Raw genomic sequence first — 22051 nt, 5'->3', positions numbered from 1 at the left:
AATACCAAAAGGTGGGTACCACTGGGGCTAGCGTGTCTTTGGAGTGGGGCGGGGGTGTGGTTGCCAGTCCCCAGGACTCTCAGTTCTGCCCACATCCACCATCCTTCTCTCCTGCTCATTGCCTGGGACTCTCACAACCCTTAACCTCAGTTTGAAAGGTCTGACCCACTTAGGAGCAGAACAGAAGGATGAAAAAAATATGACTCCCAAATTCCAGCAGATTTAAATAAAAACTTAACTTCATTGTATAAACACTTACATTACCTATGAAATTCTAAGAAACCTATCAAGTAGACTGAAAAATTTTGCATGTAACTTCTGTTCTATGGATTCTTTTCTTTTAAATATTTTTCAATTTTTTAAATAATTGAGATATAATTGACATGCACTGTATAAATTTGAGGTGTACAATGTGTTGATTTTATACATTTATATATTGTAATATGATTACCACCCTGGTGTTAGCTAACACCTCTATCAGGAAAATAATTATCTTTTATTTTTGTGGTGGGATCAATTAGATCTGGTCTTTCAACAAGTTTGAAGTTTATGATACAGGACTGTTGTCTACACTCATTCTGTACTGTGTTAGATCTCCAGGACTAACCTACGAGTTGCAATGAAGCAATGAAGCCAAGCAGATGGTAGAGCAGTCAGTGTTAAGGCTACAAGGCAGGACCCTCTGCCTTCTCCTAAGTTTCTCATGCACTAAAATTCACTGGATCCCTGTCTCCCTCAGATGATATGGTGGTTCAGAGTATGTCTGTTGGGGCTTTGACCTTTGCTGACCACTTAACCTCTCTGTCCCTCAGCCTCCTTATCCCTTTTGAGGTAGGACAAACTTAATGCCACCACTTTATGATGTGGTTATAATATTTAAAAGAGGCAATATATATAAATATATGCAAATCTTTGCAAAAATGCTTAGCATGAAACCTGGAATGTTGTAACCACTCTATACATAACTATTACTAGTAGCTAATAACACATATTAAAAATTAAACAGTATTAATGGCATGTTCTTACACATTGAATGTCAACTTGTTACCAGTATTTCAGAAGTCTCGGGTCCCCAGATCTATTTTCCATATGACTATGGTAAACTAAATTTTTTAAAACACAAGGTCTTGATAATTCCTGAAGTTCAAATTGCCTTTAGTAATCATGCACTTAAATAGAAGCTCAAAGGTAGAGGAAAGTGGTTCTTTTTGAATTTAGATGTCACTTTTATAATACAGAAAAGAATCTGAGATTGTATCATTTTCAAATTTAACTGGGTCAGTGTCTAAACTCACAAAGTGCTCACAAGTATGTGTGTGTGTGTGTGTGTGTGTGTGTGTGTGTGTGTGTGTGTGTGTCCGTTTGTGTGCGTGTGTTTATTTATGGCACAGGTCATCGAGAATGCCTCTTCTCAAAAGGACACCATCACCAGTGCTTTATACAGCAGTTTAAATAGAGTCATTCTTCATTGCCTCTCCAAGCCGCAGCAGTCGCTTTCTGAATGCCTCGGCCTTCTCAGTGTCCTGAGCTTTGTGCAGGAGCACTGGGATGTCATCCTGGCCACCTACAATCCCAATGTCAGCTTCCTCCTGTGCTTCATGCATTGTCTTCTGCTGCTCAGTTCGAGAAGGTAAGAGCTGCCCCCTTGCTTCCTTGCGAGCCGGGGGTCAATGCAGAGAAGAAAGCTTTGGAGGAGCACTTGATTGAGTCGATGTAAATGACATAGTCCTTTTGTTTACCTGGTTGTCCAAATTATGTGCAGTGTGTGATAATATAATAAGTCATCCTCAAGCCTGTTCATGTGACTGAGCAGCTTGAAGCATCAAGAAATAACAATTTACTTCAGTTCCACAGTTTTCAGGTTGTAAGAGAATTGATTTAATTTTGGGGGCAGAAAACTGCAACATTAAATAAACACATTGATTTCTATAATGCAGCCAGATTTTACAAATGTTAACATTTGTTACATGCAGTCTTAGAACAGAAAAATGTATAACATGCATCCTAGGAATGTATATCATGCAACCTAAGAATCGTTTTTTTTTTTTGAGAGGGCATCTCTCATATTTATTGATCATATGGTTGTTAACAACAATAAAATTCTGTATAGGGGACTCAAGGCACAATCATTAATCAACCGCAAGCCTAATTCTCAACAGTCTCCAATCTTCTGAAGCATAACAAACAAGTTTTTCTATGGTGAACAAGTTCTTACATAGTGAATAAGTTCTTACATGGTGAACGGTGCAAGGGCAGTCATATCACAGAAACTTTCAGTTTTGATCACGCATCATGAACTATAAACAATCAGGTCAATTATGATTATTCGTTTGATTTTTATACTTGATTTATATGTGAATCCCACATTTCTCCCTTATTATTATTATTATTATTATTATTATTATTATTATTATTATTTTTAAATAAAATGCTGAAGTGGTAGGTAGATGCAAGATAAAGGTAGAAAACATAGTTTAGTGCTGTAAGAGAGCAAATGTAGATGATCAGGTGTGTGCCTATAGACTAAGTATTAATCCAAGCTAGACAAGGGCAACAAAACATCCACAGATGCAGAAGATTTCTCTCAAACAGGGGGGGTGAGGTTCTGAGCCTCACCTCTGTTGACCCCCAATTTCTCATCTGATGGTCCCCCTGAGACTGTGCCTGTCTTAGGTTGTTCCTCCCTTGAGGAATCTTACCCGTCTCTGGCTAACCAGTCATCTTCCGGGGCCATACAGGGAAATATAAAGTTGGTAAGTGAAAGAGAAGCAATATTGTTCGAAAAGGTTAGCTCTTTACTTTTTTGCAGATTTATGCCCTGTGGCTTCTATGCCCAGCATTTGTCTTGAGGTATCTTTACCACTTGGAAGAATTATGATACTCGGTAATTTCTATATGAGGCACGAATTCTACTTAGAGGTTGTAATTATGAAGGAAGAAGAGAAGCTATAGAAGTAGCAGACTGAAGAAAAGATGGGAAGATTGATTATTCCTTTGACATATCTTCTTGTAGTGTAACATAAGCGTGTATAGGTTTTAAATTACTAATTAAATTGCGTGCACATATTAACATAATAAGAATACAGCTACATAACCAAAGCAGACCTACAATTACCAGCCATATCCAGTGAAACCAAGAAAACCAGTTAGGCACCCTAGGCATTTGTGAAAACTTACCAATGATATGATGGATATTGTCTAACTGAATTTGAATATTTTGAGAAAAATCAGACAAATTAAAACAACACATTCCTGGGAACTGTTCACATCCCATATGTTCTTTTAACAGTAGATCATCTATAGTCGCAAGATCTTGGAGAGCTGCATCTTGCAATTCTCCTAGTTCTTGGTTGAATTCCAACAGTATAGATCCAGTCAAATTTGTTGTTTTACTGTATGCACAGGCCAGCTTAGATATCTCCTTCATTCCAATGGCAAGTCCAGGAACCGGTGGGATGAATGCAGCTACAACTGCAACAGCACCAGGATGTTTGTTGAAGTTTTTTGATGATCATCTTCTGGAATGACTCTTCCAGAGAATGTTGATGTTGGAAGTTCTTCTTCATATCATATCTTAATTCGTTATCTGGGTAGCCAAATTAGGCTTTGATCCTCTGTATAAACACAAACAAACCCTTTGCTCACACTTTGATATGCCCTTTATACCATTGTGAAGAACTTATTGGAGATCACCAAACAGGAGCTGATTTTTTTTAAGAGAAAGGAATATTATCAGAAAAATGTACTTCCATAGCTGATCATCTGACACCCTTTAAATGATCAAAATTAAGGATATTTAAAGCATGCATTAATCGTTGATTTTCAGTTAGTTTTATCCTATCAGGGAGTAATCCCCCTTTTCTTTCTTTCTTTCTTACATTTTTTTGTTATCATTAATCTACAGTTACATGAAGAACATTATGTTTACTAGGCTCTCCCCTATACCAGGTCCCCCCCAACAAACCCCCCTACAGTCACCGTCCATCAGCATAGCAAAATGTTGTATAATCACTACTTGTCTTCTCTGTGTTGTACAGCCCTCCCCTTTCTCCCACCCCCCCCATTATGGATACTAATCATAATACCCACTTTCTTCCCCCCCCTTATCCCTCCCTACCCACTCATCCTCCCCAGTCCCTTTCCCTTTCGTACCTGTTAGTCCATTCTTGGGTTCTGTGATTCTGCTGCTGTTTTGTTCCTTCAGTTTTTCCTTTGTTCTTATACTCCACAGATGAGTGAAATCATTTGGTATTTCTCTTTCTCCGCTTGGCTTATTTCACTGAGCATAATACCCTCTAGCTCCATCCATGTTGTTGCAAATGGTAGGATATGTTTTCTTCTTATGGCTGAATAATACTCCATTGTGTATATGTACCACATCTTCTTTATCCATTCATCTACTGATGGACACTTAGGTTGCTTCCAATTCTTGGCTATTGTAAATAGTGCTGCAATAAACAGAGGGGTGCATCTGTCTTTTTCAAACTGGAGTGCTGCATTCTTAGGGTAAATTCCTAGAAGTGGAATTCCTGGGTCAAATGGTAAGTCTATTTTGAGCATTTTGAGGAACCTCCATATTGCTTTCCACAATGGTTGAACTAATTTACATCCCACCAGCAGTGTAGGAGGGTTCTCCTTTCTCCACAACCTTGCCAACATTTGTTGTTGTTTGTCTTTTGGATGGTAGCCATCCTTACTGGTGTGAGGTGATACCTCATTGTGGTTTTAATTTGCATTTCTCTGATAATTAGCAATGTGGAGCATCTTTTCATGTGTCTGTTGGCCACCTGTATTTCTTTTTTGGAGAACTGTCTGTTCAGTTCCTCTGCCCATTTTTTAATTGGATTATTTGTTTTTTGTTTGTTGAGATGGGTGAGCTCTTTATATATTTTGGATGTCAAGCCTTTATCAGATCTGTCATTTACAAATATATTCTCCCATACTGTAGGGTTCCTTTTTGTTCTATTGATGGTGTCTTTTGCTGTACAGAAGCTTTTCAGCTTAATATAGTCCCACTTGTTCATTTTTGCTGTTGTTTTCCTTGCCCGGGGAGATATGTTCAAGAAGAGATCACTCATGTTTATGTCTAAGAGGTTTTTGCCCATGTTTTTTTCTAAGAGTTTTATGGTTTCATGACTTACATTCAGGTCTTTGATCCATTTTGAATTCACTTTTGTGTATGGGGTTAGACAGTGATCCAGTTTCATTCTCTTACATGTAGCTGTCCAGTTTTGCCAGCACCATCTGTTGAAGAGACTGTCATTTTGCCATTGTATGTCCATGGCTCCTTTATCAAATATTAATTGACCATATATGTTTGGGTTAATGTATGGAGTCTCTGTTCTGTTCCACTGGTCTGTGGCTCTGTTCTTGTGCCAGTACCAGATTGTCTTGATTACTATGGCTTTGTAGTAGAGCTTGAAGTTGGGGAGTGAGATCCCCCCTACTTTATTCTTCTTTCTCAGGATTGCTTTGGATATTTGGGGTCTTTGGTGTTTCCATATGAATTTTTGAACTATTTGTTTCAGTTCATTGAAGAATGTTGCTGGTAATTTGAAAGGTTATATATATCAAATCTGTATATTGCTTTGGGCATGATGGCCATTTTGACAATATTAATTCTTCCTAGCCACGAGCATGGGATGAGTTTTCATTTGTTAGTGTCCCCTTGAATTTCTCTTAAGAGTGACTTGTAGTTTTCAGGATATGGGTCTTTCACTTCTTTGGTTAGGTTTATTCCTAGGTATTTTATTCTTTTTGATGCAATTGTGAATGGAGTTGTTTTCCTGATTTCTCTTTCTATTGTTTCATTGTTAGTGTATAGGAAAGCCACAGATTTCTGTGTGTTAATTTTGTATCCTGAAACTTTGCTGTATTCCGATATCAGTTCTAGTAGTTTTGGAGTGGAGTCTTTAGGGTTTTTTATGTACAATATCATGTCATCTGCAAATAGTGACGGTTTAACTTCTTCTTTACCCATCTGGATTCCTTGTATTTCTTTGTTTTGTCTAATTGCCATGGCTAGGACCTCCAGTACTATGTTAAATAACAGTGGGAAGAGTGGGCATCCCTGTCTTGTTCCTGATCTCAGAGGAAAAGCTTTCAGCTTCTCGCTCTTCAGTATAATGTTGGCTGCGGGTTTATCATATATGGCCTTTATTATGTTGAGGTACTTGCCCTCTATACCCATTTTGATGAGAGTTTTTATCATGAATGGATGTTGAATTTTGTCAAATGCGTTTTCAGCATCTATGGAGATGATCATGTGGTTTTTGTCTTTCTTTTTGTTGATGTGGTGGATGATGTTGATGGATTTTCGAATGTTGTACCATCCTTGTATCCCTGGGATGAATCCCACTTGGTCTTGGTGTATGATCCTTTTGATATATTTTTGAATTCGGTTTGCTAATATTTTATTGAGTATTTTTGCATCTACATTCATCAGGGATATTGGTCTGTAATTTTCTTTTTTGGTGGGGTCTTTGCCTGGTTTTGGTATTAGTGTGATGTTGGCTTCATAGAATGAGTTTGGGAGTATTCCCTCCTCTTCTATTTTTTGGAAAACTTTAAGGAGAATGAGTATTATGTCTTCTCTGTGTGTCTGATAAAATTCCGAGGTAAATCTGTCTGGCCCGGGGGTTTTGTTCTTGGGTAGTTTTTTGATTACCGTTTCAATTTCTTTGCTCGTAATTGGTTTGTTTATCTTTTGTGTTTCTTCCTTGGTCAGTTTCGGAAGGTTGTATTTTTCTAGGAAGTTGTCCATTTCTTCTAGGTTTTCCAGCTTGTTGGCATATAGGTTTTCATAGTAGTCTTTAATAATTCTTTGTATTTCTGTGGAGTCTGTTGTGAATTTTCCATTCTTATTTCTGATTATGTTGATTTGTGTTGATTCTCTTTTTCTCTTAATAAGTTTGGCTAGCAGCTTATCTATTTTGTTTATTTTCTCAAAGAATCAGCTCTTGGTTTCATTGATTTTTGCTATTGTTTTATTCTTCTCAATTTTGTTTATTTCTTCTCTGATCTTTATTATGTCCCTCCTTCTGCTGACTTTAGGCCTCATTTGTTCTTCTTTTTCCAGTTTCGATAATTGTGATGTTAGACTATTCATTTGGGATTGTTCTTCCTTCATCAAGTGTGCCTGGATCGCTATATACTTTATTCTTAAGACTGCTTTCACTGCGTCCCACAGAAGTTGGGGCTTTGTGTTGTTGTTGCCATTTGTTTCCATATATTCCTTGATCTCTATTTTATTTTGTTCGTTGATCCATTGATTATTTAGGAGCATGTTGTTAAGCCTCCATGTGTTTGTGATCCTTTTTGTTTTCTTTGTAGAATTTATTTCTAGTTTCATACCTGTGTGGTCTGAAAAGTTGGTTGGTATTATTTCAATATTTTGGAATTTACTGAGGCTCTTTTTGTGAGCTAGTATGTGGTCTATTCTGGAGACTGTTCCATGTGCACTTGAGAAGAATGTATATCCTGTTGCTTTTGGATGTAGAGTTCTATAGGTGTCTATTAGGTCCATCTGTTCTACTGTGTTGATCAGGGCCTCTGTGTTCTTACTTATTTTCTGCCCAGTGGATCTATCCTTTGGGGTGAGTGGCATGTTGACGTCTCCTAAAATGAATGCATTGCAGTCTATTTTCCCCTTAAGTTCTGTTAGTATTTGTTTCACATATGCTTGTGCTCCTGTGTTGGGTGCATATATATTTAGAATGGTTATATCCTCTTGTTGGACTGAGCCCTTTATCATTATGTAATGTCCTTCTTTATCTCTTGTTACTTTCTTTGTTTTGAAGTCTATTTTGTCTGATATTAGTGCTGCAACTCCTGCTTTCTTATCTGTGTTGTTTGTCTGAAATATATTTTTTCATCCCTTGACTTTTGGTCTGTGCATGTCTTTGGGTTTGAGGTGAGTTTCTTGTAAGCAACATTTAGATGGGTCTTGCTTTTTTATCCACTGTATTACTCTGTGTCTTTTGATTGGTGCATTCAGTCCATTTACATTTAGGGTGACTATTGAAAGATATGTACCTATTGCCATTGCAGGCTCCAGACTCTTGGCCACCAAAGGTTCAAGGCTAGCCTCTTCAGTATCTCACTGCCCAACCTAGCTCACTTATTGAGCTGCTAAGAACAGTCCCTCTAAAATACCCTGTAGAGGTGGTTTTTGGGAGGCAAATTCCCTCAACTTTTGCTTGTCTGGGAATTGTTTAATCCCTCCATCATATTAAAATGATAATCATGCTGGATACAGTATCCTTGGTTCAAGGCCCTTCTGTTTCATTGCATTAAATATATCATGCCATTCTCTTCTGGCCTGTAAGGTTTCTGTCGAGAAGTCTGATGATAGCCTGATGGGCTTTCCTTTATAGGTGACCTTTTTCTCTCTAGCTGCCTTTGAAACTCTTTCCTGGTCCTTGATCTTTGCCATTTTAATTATTATGTGTCTTGGTGTTGTCTTTCTTGGGTCCTTTCTGTTGGGAGTTCTGTGTATTTCTGTGGTCTTTTCGATTATTTCCTCCCCCAGTTTGTGGAAGTTTTCAGCAATTATTTCTTCAAAGGCACTTTCTATCCCTTTTTCTCTCTCTTCTTCTTCTGGTACCCCTATAATACAGATATTGTTCCTTTTGGATTGGTCACACAGTTCTCTTAATATTGTTTCATTCCTGGAGATCCTTTTATCTCTCTCTATGTCAGCTTCTATGCGTTCCTGTTCTCTGGTTTCTATTCCATCAATGGCCTCTTGCATCTTATCCATTCTGCTGATAAAACCTTCCAGAGTTTGTTTCACTTCTGTAATCTGTTTCCAGGCATCTGTAATCTCCCTCCGGACTTCATCCCTTAGCTCTTGTATATTTCTCTGCATCTCCATTGGCATGTTTATGATTTTTATTTTGAATTCTTTTTCAGAAAGACTGGTTAGGTCTGTCTCCTTCTCAGGTGTTGACTCTGTGATCTTTGTCTGCCTTTAATTTTGTCTTTTCATGGTGATAGAGATAGTTTGCAGAGCTGGCACAAGTGACAGCTGGAAGAACTTTCCTTCTTGTTGGTTTGTGGCCTTCCTCTCCTGGGAGAACAGTGACTTCTAGTGGCTTGTGCTGCGCAGCTGTGCACAGACAGGGCTTCTGATTCCTTCCCTGCTGCTATGGAGTTTATCTCCGCTGTTGCTGTAGGTGTGGCTTGCCTCGGGCTGCTGCTCCGATATGGTGGAGCTGCGTTGGAGGGGGAGCGACCAGGAGGCTATTTATCTCTGTTAGGGGCCTCCGTGCTCACTGCTGCCCAGGGGGTTAGAGTGCCCAGAGATCACCAGATTCCCTGCTGCTGGACTAAGTGTCCGAGGACGTTTCTGTCCAGTTTTGCAGTCCCTGTCCCTTTAAGACTTCCAAAAAGCACTCACATAAAAGAAAAAACAATTAAATAAATAACTAAAAAAAAAAAAAAGATGCTCACTTTTCTTTGTCCCCAGGTACCGGCCTCAGGGACCCGCTCACAGGTCTTGCTGCCCTGTTTCCCTAGTATCCAGGACCCCACGCATGCACTGTGTCTGCGCTCTGGTCCAGATGGCTGGGGCTGGGTGTTTAGCAGTTCTGGGCTCCCTCTCCCTCCTCGCTCTGACTCCTCCCTGCTCCGACTCCTCTCCTCCTGCCGGGAGCTGGGGTGAGGGGCGCTCAGGTCCTGCCGGGCTGGAGCTTGTATCTTATCCCCTTTGCAAGGCACTGGGTTCTCACAGGTGTGGATGTGGTCTGGATGTTGTCCTGTGTCCACTGGTCTCTATTCTAGGAAGAGTTATCTTTGTTATATTTGCATAAATATATGTGGTTTGGGAGGAGATTTCCGCTGCTCTACTCCTGGCACCATCTTGGCTCCACCCCTCTAGGAATGGTTTTTGTGCAAAAAAAATGTATACACACAGTTTATGACATAAGGTAACATCCATAAGCACACTTGTGTAAGAATAGTAATGAAAAGAGATTAAATATTTAAATCCTTTTCTTGAAGTCCAAAGTTTAAAAATACATTCAATTTCTCTGTGTATGCACACTTTCTCTTTTTCTCTGTGGCAGTATATATACAGGATGTATCACCATGGCCTTGTAGTCACACTATCTATGAATATGACATGGTAATAATGAGCCATATTTAGTGTGGAGGAAAAGAGGACAATGGGATATTACACCTTCTTCTTGTCCTTGTTCTGAATTGTCTTCATCACAGTCTAAATTATGTTTTATTACTTGAGAAAATGTCCCCCAAATCCTGTCAAGTTGACTATTGAACACTAGAGTTTATTTGTCTTAAAACTCCCTGGGAAGCACAGGAAAACAGCCCTAGCCCAGGGGAGGCACTTGCCTTTTTATTTATTTGAAATAAAAAAATCCATTTTTGGTGGATTAAATTGGGAGGTTCTTCTTTCTTTTCTGTATTTTAAGAATTAGGCCCATCCTTACTGGAAGTAAAGATAAGAAGAGCAGAATGCTAATGGATTTTTCATGCTTCATGAAATCACACTCCTCGTATCCCTCTTTTTAGCAGAAAGGTCTCCAAACCCATAGGGACTTTATTCTAGAAATTTCAGGAATGGACATTCTCATATGCTGGTGTTTTTTCATATCCTTGTTTGTTATTTTCAGTTCAATACACAACCACATATTGAGTGTCTACTTTTCTTGGTTAGCAGACGGGACCCAGAGAAGGGGGCATGTGTACATGAACATGACTAAGAGCCCCAGAGCATACAGCTCATGGGGAGTCTAATATAAACACCACTGTGCCCACCAAGAACGAGCTACATGGTGTGTGGGGCCCCAGCAAGATGCACATGCAGGGCCCTTGTTCAGAAACTACTAAAACTTTCCAGCCAGTGATAGCAGAGCCCAAGCATTTCACCTTCTGAATGCAGACCCTATGCAGCTGCATGGGTCACAGGTTCATGAAGCTGGCCCAGGTCCCTTCCAGAAGGGCTGGGATCTGTGCTAAACAAAAGCAGAGTTCAATGGGAGTCTACAAAAATAAATGGCCGGTTTTGATGGTTGAGAAACCAGGAGAGGGTGCAGGGGACTTGCTGGATGCATAGAGTGGGTTTAATAAGATGGGAATTAAAAAAAAAGGTGTTTTCCTATTTTCTAGGATGCTATTGTATAATCTTTGTTGTGGAAGTTGTCATGAGTTGTTTGCTTTAACTTCATTTGTCAACTTTTTCCATATTACTGTGTACTGAGTTTGGAGGCTATTTATCTATAATAAAGAACAATGGAATTCTCTCAAAGAAACTCAAGTTTATAATGAAAAATCTCCTGTTTCCTAGTTATCCAGAAGGATTTGGATTGGAACCCAAGCCTAGAATGACTCCTTATCATCAAGTCTTTCTTTCTCCAAATGAAGAAGTGAGAGAAAAAAGTGGGGAAGACTTCCCAAGTTTGAGTGATGGTACATTTTATTTGTTATTCATTTTGGGGAGAAGAGCTGGAGAGCGGTAACTGTCAGGATTGCATTTTTCATCTCTGTGGGGCTTGATTAGACTAAGAACTTGGCAGACTTCCTAAAATTCCAGAGAACCCCACTGTAAGTGGGTTTCATTTCTCAGGTGGTCCTTGAATTCTCCTTTAGACCACTAGACCTGGAAACTGGCTTGTTATTCACCTACTCTGAGCCACTACTTAGCTATCTCTCAGCTTTCTTCTCTAGAAAATGGCCATGGAGTAAATAAACTCATTTCTTCTATGAGATTTCTAGCTTGATGGAGTATATTCTTGGATTTGCTTTTATCAAGTCAAGGTAAAGAATGGGAACAAGGTTCCATCTGATTTTTGGATTGGAAATCTGTTAAAAAAAGAAAAGAAAAGAAAAAAGCAGCCTATTCATGTGTTCAAGAGATTGCTCTCTCTTGATCTAGGAAACTTCATCAGTGGTAGAATCTTGCACCCTTTGGTTTGTTGACTGTGCCACTTACCTTGTGATATTTTGAGGTAACAGAGAGTAGGCATAAGGGCCTTTGTTTCTGGTCATGTATAATCATTTTTAAGCCAGTGCTTAAAAATCTTGTGAGTTTAAATTTGCTCTGACACAGTGTTAATTACAACATGAACATTTGTATTTTGGGTTTGGCTAGTTGAGTAGACTGAACAATGTTTATTCCCCTTGAGTGAGAAAAACGGACTATAGAGGCTGGTATCAGAGGAGTACTCAGTGGTCCAAGGTCCAAGGGAATTTAGGCATAGTTCAGGGTATTATAGTTGTGGGGCATAACAGGTAGAATTAATTTAGTAGGTTGTTCCATATCAGGGCAAATTCAGTGCCGTAAAAGAAGAATGGCTTGGGTACTGGCCTCTGGTTATAGTTTTGGGTTTGGTGTCCATTCCTCTGAGGGGCCTACATAAGGTGAGGTGGGAAGGAGCTGTTTTCGGGGAGCTATTTGGTTACCTAGAGCTCACATAGGTATTTCTGTTTGGTATCTAACAGAATTGGGGGCGGGGGAGAGGCTCCCTGAGCCCATCCATCATGTTTCCCAGCTCTGGGCATATGAGGCAGGCAGGACTTGGTGGTGGGCAGTTAGAGCTGGAGGATAGCCCAGCTCACATGAATGTTGGTAGTGTTGTCATTGGTGCTGTGGCTCTATATACTAATTACTTTCTGGCTGGAGATTGCCGAGCTGGGGTTATATTAAAGAAGGATGTGCAGTACAAGCAGCCATGATACACCATGTCCTGGCCCCTCTGGGAGAAGCACTAAGGTTTCTCCCAAAAATCTGATTATGTGATGTGCTCTCTTTGTTAGTCCAGCACAACATTCAAAAGACAGTACGGACTCTCTGGCAGCAGCTTATGGCACAGAGGCGGAAGGAGCTGGAGGACACCTTCAAGATTGATCTCTCTGTGAAACCTGGAGAGAGTGAAGTGAAGATTGAAGAGGTTACCCCACTCTGGGAGGAGACAATGCTCAAGGCTTGGCAGCACTACCTAGGTCTCTATCCACTTAGCTCCAGGGAACAAAACTTCTGGTTCTCATAGACCCAGACTCCTCAAGGTTCCACTCAGGGCCCAGAGCCTTTTCTAACCAGAGCTTTTACCACCCAGACCTTCTCTCTCATCCCTTTGGTGGGTGGGATTCACATTACTGAAACCTCATGAGAATGAGTACTGCTTTCATCTTGGGTGAAAGGAAAGCCAGAAGTGCCAAGCAACTTAGCAGATTCTAATAATCGCTTAGAGGGAGGGGACACCACATCAGAGCTCTAGCCTTGTCTCTGGAGCTTAGGCTATGTCCTAGCCTGATGTTCAGCTACCAGCTCTGAAACCTTACACCGAGTCATGCATATTCCAAGTGAAAGTGTTCATCCCAAAGGTATTAATGTTCATTGCATTCTATCAGTGACTTAACATTTTCACCCTCATATTAGTCAGTACTAAGAATGATGTTTTAATTTTGTTTTTAAGGAGGTCATTCCTCTTAAATAAAGGCTCACGTAGTTTCTTTTAAGTCTTCCAGCATTTGCAAAATTCATAGTAATTCAAGAGTTAGTTATTTCCATGTATATAATCTCAGTTGGCCTAGTGGTATAGAACCTTTATTTCATGAGTTTTCCAAATTAGCCCCGGCAAATATGCATGTACCTATCTATGTGCATACAAGTATAATTTAAAGTCAAATGTCAGATTCCATGTCAGGGAAAAGTTCAGTAAAATAGGACATATACACCCATGTACTTAGAGTGAAATAAAATGAGATGGACCTTAAAACTTACAAGTGGCTCTCTTTTTGTCAACAACCAAATACTGAAAAATTTCTATATTCCAATGCCTGTGTTTAAAACACATAATTTTAATTATTCTTCATGATATCACAATGAGATTAGACACTTTATTCCCATTTTATAGGACTAGAACACTGAGGCTCAGGAACTTTAGCTAGCTTGTCCAACATCTCACTGCAAGTCAATGAGCTGTGGAGCTAGAAGTCTAAGCCGGGTCAGAAGTTGCCAAGCTTGGGCTGTTTCCTGTGGAGGCAGGCACACAGGACTTGTGCACTGGCTGGCCCTTTGAAAGCCAAGCCAGCTGTAGAAATAGTGTGTGCTCTCCTTCTCAACTTCACCTCTGACAGTCTTTGTTTCCCTGTCCCCAGCATCTGAGAAGAAGTTGCTGGCCAATCGCTCAAATGTCGGACACCAAAATAAAGTTGCTTTGTGGAGTGAAAGCTTATCCTCAGCCATGAGGCTGATGCCTGGGCGACAGGTCAAGGACCCTGAGTTCAAGACGCAGGTGAGCCAAGACTCCCTACCTCCCCTTTCCTTAGAGAAGCATCAACATTTGCTTCAGACCCTGTAAGTCCTGTCTTTCTTTTTTCTGTGGTCACTAGATGCCATTCAATTCCATATTCTTCTGAGTGTTTAAGGGTATGCATATGGCTTCCCTGATGGGGCTGCATCTAGGGCAGCCAGCTCTTAGGCTAGCTTTAACTTAAGTGAAAATGGGCTCCCCTTGAGCACCAAGAGCATGTGTTCCTTATGGCCTTAAGAACCGGATGGATCTTTGTTCCCATTCTCTTTCTCAGTCAGGTGTGCTGAGAGAGCACTAGCCCATAGTTTAGTAGGAGCTGAGTGTGTGGGCTTAGCGAGTGGGGACAGAAACATGGATGCTATGCTCAGACATGCGGCAGTGGGTCCTCCTGACTGGAGCGGGGCCATGAGCCTTCTCTAATCCATTTCTCCTAAGATGTATAACACAGCCTCCTAAAATTCAGTGGCACTGACAGTTTTTTTGTGATCGTGGATGCTGTGGTAAGGAGTTTGGAGCACAGCAAGGGTGGAGGTATGAGAGTGTCTATGTTCCACAATGTCTGGAGCCTTGGCCGGCATCGTCAGAAGGGCCCATTTACTCACATACCTGCTTGGTCTGAGCCCTCCTGTCCCCCATGAGTCTGTTGTCCACTGTGGTCAGTGACTGATGGGGGGACACCGTCATCAGAAGTCTGAGAGAAGAGAGGAGTGACGGGCTGCCTTCAACTGTTCAGGCAACTGGGAGAAGGAGATTTTCTTCTTTCCAAATTCAGAAATAGTAGGTTTTAGGACATGTGGAGAAAGAACCCAGGCAAAGAAGGGAAGATAGGAAATGAGCTTGACTGGGCTGGCTGGCCACCTGGTGTTCCGAACTGAGAATAGGCTGTGTCCTCAGTGCATGGGCTTGTAGAAAACGCTGCTCAGTAAGTTTGTCGACAGACTCACTGGCTGACTGAGTGAGTAAATAACTCAGATTTCATAACAGCTGCACCACACAGCTATTATTAGCTCCAGTGTACAGATGTGGGAACTGATTCTTAAATATAGTCAAGGAAGTGGCGGAGTGAAGATAGGCTCTCCCATCTCTGTGCTGCTGAGCATGACCTTGGAAATTCTGTAACTTCTTGGAGCCTTGATTCTTGAACTTACAACTGGGAATGTGCATGCTCTGTTTACACTAAAATATGTGGAAGCTTTATAAAGAGAAGACAGTTTTAAAAATTCCATTTTACTTGTGGACTCCCTGACAAAGGGAAGACCATCTCACATGTGATATAGCTGCATTGAGCTCCGGAAGCTGGGGCATCCCCACCTTGTGCTCAAGCACTTTCTCCTGACCAATGTCATTTAGTGGCAGGAAGGTTCCAGCCCCTCTTCCTTTGGCTTCACCCTGGACCTTCTACTCCTTGACCAAGTTAGCACTGTCAGCAGGCAGTCAGGTCAGTCCAGCTGGGGAGCTAGGGAAGGCACTCTGGAATGCTGGTCAGGGACATGCGTTTTATGGGAACTCTTGCAGGCTATTGATGCTGCCTCTTTCCAAAGCCTTCCCCCTCCCAGGTCACTGTCATTGTCACAGCTCAGCCATCTCTGAGTCCTGAAGAGACTGGGTGCAAAATGGCTCATGGGAAAGAAGCTTGAGTAGACTATAATGTTGGTGCCATGTGGGTTTACAAGTTTGTTCTTGGTTCACACTGAGAGATCTGGAAGAAAGAATGTTTGAAACTAGCTCTGTCTGTGGTGAAGGCAGGCTGCTGAACATGTCTTCCATATCAATTTCTCATTCATTCATTCATTTGCTCCACAAATGTTTTATAAGTGGTTACTGTGTACCCTGCTCTAAGCACTGAGGTTATAGAATAGAGAAAAACTTAGGTATTCTCTGCTTTCATGGAGACTGCATTGAAGGGGTTGAAGGTAGATAATAAACAGGTAAAGAAATTTGGAAATGTTGCAGGTGCTAATTGCCACAAGGAAAAATCAGGCTGGGTAAGTGGTGAGAGGGATGGTGGGCTGTTCAGATAGAAGTGGTCAGAGTCCTCTCTGTTTTAGTAAGAAAAATAATGAAAGACATGCTCCCTGTGTCTCTCTGGGAAACAGTGGTCAAGCATAGAGGACCGTCAGGTAACCAAAGGCCCCAAGGCAGGTGTGTGCTGGGGTGTCCCAGTCCAGAAAAAGCTGGACTAAAGCGGGGAGAGGGCAACCATGGGGAGAACGTCTCCTGTGGCTCTTAGCACCAGGAAGAACTGGGCTTTTCTACAGCAACTCGTGAACAGCAGGACTTCTGTCATTGCGACATTTTCCTCTTTGATCTGGGCTCTCAGGAGCTTGGAGAGATAAGCATGGCCCAACTCTTGAGACTGCACACAGCTAGGGGGATACATTTCTGCATAACACATGTACACATGCATGCATGCAGATACATACACCCCTCTCCCAGGCTTCTTCCTTCTTCTTTGAGCCCTATTTTACCTTCAACCTGATTTATTTGTCCTTACTACAGCTTATAATATCCGTGGACATTTTAAAGACAAACAGTTTTTGAAACAAAGTGGACTATGTTTTTATTTTTAAAATAAACTGCATCTTTGCTGTAGAACATTCTGGGCCAGGAACTCCGTTGGGGCTGGGCATAATGCCTGGTGCCCTGGAGGTCCTTAAAAAATGCGTATGGAACTGCTGCAGCGAGGGAGTAAAACGCGCCCCCTCCTTTTGCTGGGAAGAAACTCCCCAGCCTTCAAACCCAGCATCCATCACTCATCCTTGTGAGATGCCTTTGTTGCTAACAGAAGGCACAACCTCTCAGGTACATATGTACACTGTGATGTCATAGGATAAGATCATCAACTATTTGCCCTGGGGTCTGTTTAATTATTTTTAAAAATTAATTTTGATTATTACAGCTGATTACACCTCAGTGAGCAATGTAATTGATATTTTCTAATGTATCCCAAGGAACATTTTGTACAACACGCTTTTTGTCGTTGAAGGTTAAAGACTCCATTATTGGTTTTTCCCTAAATATGCCCACATCATTAGTCCCTCCAGTGAGAAGGTCGCCATCTGGAAAAAGCAGCATGGAGACATTATTCAGGCACAAGTGCATGAAATTGGTGTTTCTACATCTTCTGTCTCTCTTCTGGAAAGAAGAGGCTTGTAATTAAAGGAGTTGGTTTTGGAGGAAACATTATTCATTCGGTGTTACTCCTTATCATGTCAGCACTGACAGCTCTCTAGCACTGATAAATTGTTCCTTGGAGTGAGACATACAATGTACAAGTCCTAATGCCGATTACCTATCTTCATTTGCAGTAGAAAATGCTTTCTCTGTGGTAGGTGAGCTGAACTTGGAGGCAAGGCTGATAGGATAAATGTTACTTCTTCCTTTTCTTCCCCTGACTCCCAGCACAGGCCCTTCTGGAACCAAACTGTGAAGTCGCTGTCTCTACCCAGGGGAAGGCAGTGGGTGTCAGTCTGCTAGACAGAGGTTGGGAACTCATGTTCTCTTGAGGCCACCAAAGGCCGACTGAGGCGTCCGGGAAGCCACTTCATCATGTGCACCCTCAGCTTAGTGAAATCCATGAGGTACACTCCAGCCAGCCATTCCTCTTCCTAGCTCACCTGCTCAGGCGCAGACTTTCTTGTTTAAAAGCAAGTTGAAAAAATACCAACCACCAATGTTGGTTTCCTAGTTCTGACAGACACACCATGGCAATGTATAAAGTTAACACTTCAAAATGAGGAGTTCACGGGAACCCTCTGTACTATCTTCATAGCTTTTCCGTTAATCCAAAATTATTCCAAAATGCATGCTATGTCATCCGCTTTTTTTTTTAGCATTAGCAAACAGAAAATAGGTGCATAGGCACAGGAGCTGGGGGCTGGGTGGGATGTGGCCATGAGGATGAGAGGGTTCAGGGCCTGTGAGTGGGAGGACAGTGTGAGCACTGCAGGTGGCAGGATGGGTACAGAGGCCAGGTCTGGATGGCACCATGGCCTGTGTTAGACATGCCTGCAGGTGTAAGCAGTAAGGGTTTGGCTTGTTTCTGTTTGTTAGACTGGAGGTTAACGCCCCTGATATGGGGCCAAGCTGGGGGCAGTGGCATCATTCAGGTGGGACATGATGGGGGCAGCAGTGGAGGCTGGAGCAGAGGAAGTCAAAGAACACATGAGAGGATACTGTTTAATGAAGGCTGGGATGAGCAAACAAGAAGGCCATCAGGGACAGAGGCCCTGGCTCTGGCTGTGAGAAGAGAGGGCCACTGGTGTGGGACGGTGAGAGGTGTTTGATTCTGATGGTTCTGTTGTCTCTGCAGAGAATGGGGAGGAAAAGATCAGAGGAAGGGAATTGAGGATGCAGGGCCACTTCTAGCCCATGAAGGGAAGGAGCCCTCTGGCTGGGCACAATCACCTGACTTGTGTCTTGTTCAGCAGAGCATGATGGTTTTCATCCCACTTTCCTCCTGGGATCAACCGTACCTGTATGGATGGCTGTCCCATGCAGGGGCCAGAAGAACCCTACCTGAGGAGAGAGACCCACACACCAGCCTCCCAGCAAATGGGGCTTACAGAGGAGCAAGGTCCCATAGAGCAGGGCTATGCCTAGGGTCTGCCTTGTTTTGAGGCCTGTGGAGATAGCTGGACACGCTTCCAGTTGCTGTTTTTACAGTTGAAATGTCCCATGTAGGGAAGCCAGGGTTGTATGAGAAGTAATAGAAGGTGAGGAGAAGCCACCAGAAGCCAGAAGGTGACACACTGGAGCTTCTGAAATGCCAAAGACAGGCATTTTGCAAGAATTCTGTCTGCCCTGGCAAGAACACAAAGACACTAGACATTTGCTCCAAGGCCTCTGAAGTCCTTTAAAGGCCGTCCAGTGAGAAGCCCTGGCCCCCCCCACACACCAGAGCCTCCCGTAAGATTATCAGTGCCCACATCTGGGGGCCTTGAAGAGCTCAGATGCTGAACTCCTGTGCTCAGGGTGGCTGTGGTCTTACCATCCACCGTTCCCTGAGTGTGTGCTCAGGCCTACTGTCACCCACCCCCAGCCACAGAGCCACTCTGCCCTTGGTGGAGATGAGACGCTGACTGAGACTGGCAACTGAATAACAGCTATATTAAGGGCAACCCTGACTCAGGTCCCTGGCAAGGGAAATGATATTTTTGGTCCTCTACTCTAAGCACTTTACCCTCTTTTACTCTTTAAAAAATCATTGTGGGGAAAAAAATCATCATGGAAATTTTGAACCATAGATAGAAGTAAAGAAGATAATGAAATGAATCCCCCTGTGTCTATCCATCATTTAACTTCCACAGTCTCAACTCATGGCCAATCTTATTTCATCTCTATCACTACCCACTTTCCCCCTTGGAATGGCATAATTTTGAAGCAACATCCCAGACATTGTATCATTTCATGGGTAAATGTTTCTGTACACTTATTTTCTCTTTAAAGAAATCATGAGACCCAGATACAAATTGCAGAAAAGGAAGTAAGTGTGCAGAACTGGGAGGCGTTAGCAGTCACGGTGGGAGTGATCAAGCAGTTCTGGGAACTTCCCAGCAGCTTTGCATTCGTCTCCTGCTGCTGGACGCTTTCCCTCTTGCTGAGGCTGAAGGCATCGCATCGCACCAGGAGGCGCAGCGAACCTCCCGCCTGGTTCAGGAGGGAGAGCGTGGCCAGACCAGGAAACGGCACTTTCCGGTGCAGGACTTGGGCCTTCTGGGGTGAACGGCACTTAGGGGGAAAGCCTTGGATTTTGGTCACTGGGGAAAAAAGCCCACGAGTCAGGAGAGCCCCAGGGCTGAGAGGAGATTTTTGAAAATAGAAAGGAAGGGGAAGTAAGTTGTAGACAGAGTTGAGACTAATAGCTGAGGACGTCAAAATGCGACTGAAAATAGAGATTGGAATTTCCAGAGATGATCTTCTGTAAAAGAGTTAAAGCCAAAAATCTTAAACAGGTTGTAGGAATTTTTAAAAATCTGAAATTCAAAAGGTTGTCACACAGACTATTTTTACTTAAACTTGTTGTAAATTCAGCATGGTATTTGTGGACAAGAGAGAATAGAATTTCCCAGGAGATGAATATGGCTTTAAGAGAGATGTTGGGAAGCAGGTGGCCTAAACTTGGGGGAAAATTAAGACATGCAAGGACTTCTAAAATTTGAAGAGATAAGAGGACCTGGAGAGATGTGAGAACCTGGTCATACAGTCTCACTGGCTTGGCAGGAGGGCAGAAAGGCAGCCTAGGTCAGCAAGGCAAGAGAGGGGTGACCCAGAGGGACAAAACCATTGAAAAACCATAGTAAAGAGGAGAGTGATTCAGAAAACCTGAAATCCTGGGCTTTTAAAAAAAGTATTTTAAGCATTATTTGTTTTAAGCACAGTTGATACATAATGTTATATTGGTTTCAGAGGTACAAATAGTGATTCAACAATTATATACATTACAAAATGCTCACCATGGTAAAGGTGGTTACCCCCTATGAAAGGTTTCTCAGTATTTCATAGTATTATTGCCTATCCTCCTTATCACAGACTTAATGAGAAATCACAGCACTCTGTTGTGGAAAACCCAGTTGTATTCTGCAATGGGAAAAGTCTTGTGAGCAAGTAATTAAGTGGGACTATCTGTTAGAGGAATAAAACCACTCACAAACAAATGAAAGTATGAAAAAAAAAAGACTTTGAAAGGTGTAAATTGCTGTACTGATGCGAACACTCTTCCTAAGACTTTCTGCTAAATGGAATCTTGTTTTTTGTTTTTAATTTTAAATTGCTGTGGGCAAGGCTGCCAATGGCTTATTTTCTCCTGATGCTTTTCCTGAGATAACTGACCCTCAAAGTAATGTCATCTCCCCAGGCTGGGCTTCGAGCTCTTCACAGGGTGTCTGGACTAGGATTATTTCTAGAAAGGACTTCTGTTATGTTCTAGTTGTAGTGGTATTTGGGGGCAAGAAAGAGAAAAATGATAATGTCCTTTATCTTATTTCTTTAACCTCTGTGGTTTCCTTTTTCACTTCAATGGAAAGTAAAGTTTATGCGGCATGTGTCACAGCCATTGGTCTTGCTGGCAGCTGTGTTCCAACACCACATCCAGAATGGACTGTCCCATAGCTGCGAGGCATCCTAATGATGGAGGTGGGGACACAGCACTGGAGGGTTGTGGAAATGCAGCCAGGCCAAGTGCATGTGTGTGACAATTAGCCCTTTAGGTTTACTTCCTGTGGTCTAGGCACTCAACCAGGGTGCCCTGATTCATTTCCTCTCTTCTCTTCACACACACACACACACACACACACACACACACACACACACACCCCATTCTTCAAACAATTCATGTTAGAACTCACTCATTGCAGCAATGAAAAGTGAGTAGGAAAGAGCTGGTCTGAATGATACCCCGCACACAGACAGTAGGTCCTGACAGCAGAGGATCTGAGAGGCAGCAGCATTCCCTGCTCAAGGTTAGCAGGACGGGGAAGGACAATGACAGGCTGATGGAGACACTGGCTTTTTTTCCTTTTGAAGGCAATCTTAAATATAACTTGTCTATCACAAGTCCTTTTTACAGGAGTTTGAAAAGCAGAAGTAAATGAACAAAGCAAACACTGATACCTTTAATGATGTTGCTTCACAAAGTGCATCATTTGTGAGACATCTTTATCTTCATAGTAGAAGGATAATTAACACCACTAATTATCTAATTAAGTTCATTAAGCATCCACCAACAGTATGCTGTGAGGCTGACATTATGTTCTACTGTCAACAAATGCTTTTGA

The 22051-nt window shown here is 42.0% G+C and overlaps 1 protein-coding gene across 10 annotated transcripts in view; it reads left to right on the top strand.

The window, feature by feature from the left end:
- Positions 1 to 22051, top strand: part of WDFY4 (WDFY family member 4) — a 320292-nt gene that overhangs the window by 143266 nt on the left and 154975 nt on the right. For all 10 annotated transcript variants that reach the window (XR_012133296.1, XM_073241220.1, XM_073241219.1 and 7 more), the window contains 4 exons: positions 1392 to 1630; positions 11309 to 11430; positions 12778 to 12963; positions 14122 to 14258. Coding sequence is in view for 9 of the 10 variants with exons in the window: in XM_073241220.1 (XP_073097321.1) it covers positions 1392 to 1630; positions 11309 to 11430; positions 12778 to 12963; positions 14122 to 14258 (684 nt within the window). In the remaining variant the exon portion in view is untranslated. The remainder of the gene's footprint in view (positions 1 to 1391; positions 1631 to 11308; positions 11431 to 12777; positions 12964 to 14121; positions 14259 to 22051) is intronic.

The sequence above is a fragment of the Manis javanica genome, chromosome 7, assembly GCF_040802235.1.
Source record: "Manis javanica isolate MJ-LG chromosome 7, MJ_LKY, whole genome shotgun sequence".
In the NCBI taxonomy this organism is placed as follows: Eukaryota; Metazoa; Chordata; class Mammalia; order Pholidota; family Manidae; genus Manis; species Manis javanica.
Note: the sequence above shows the minus strand (reverse complement) of the source record. Positions and strands in the feature narration are given on the sequence as shown.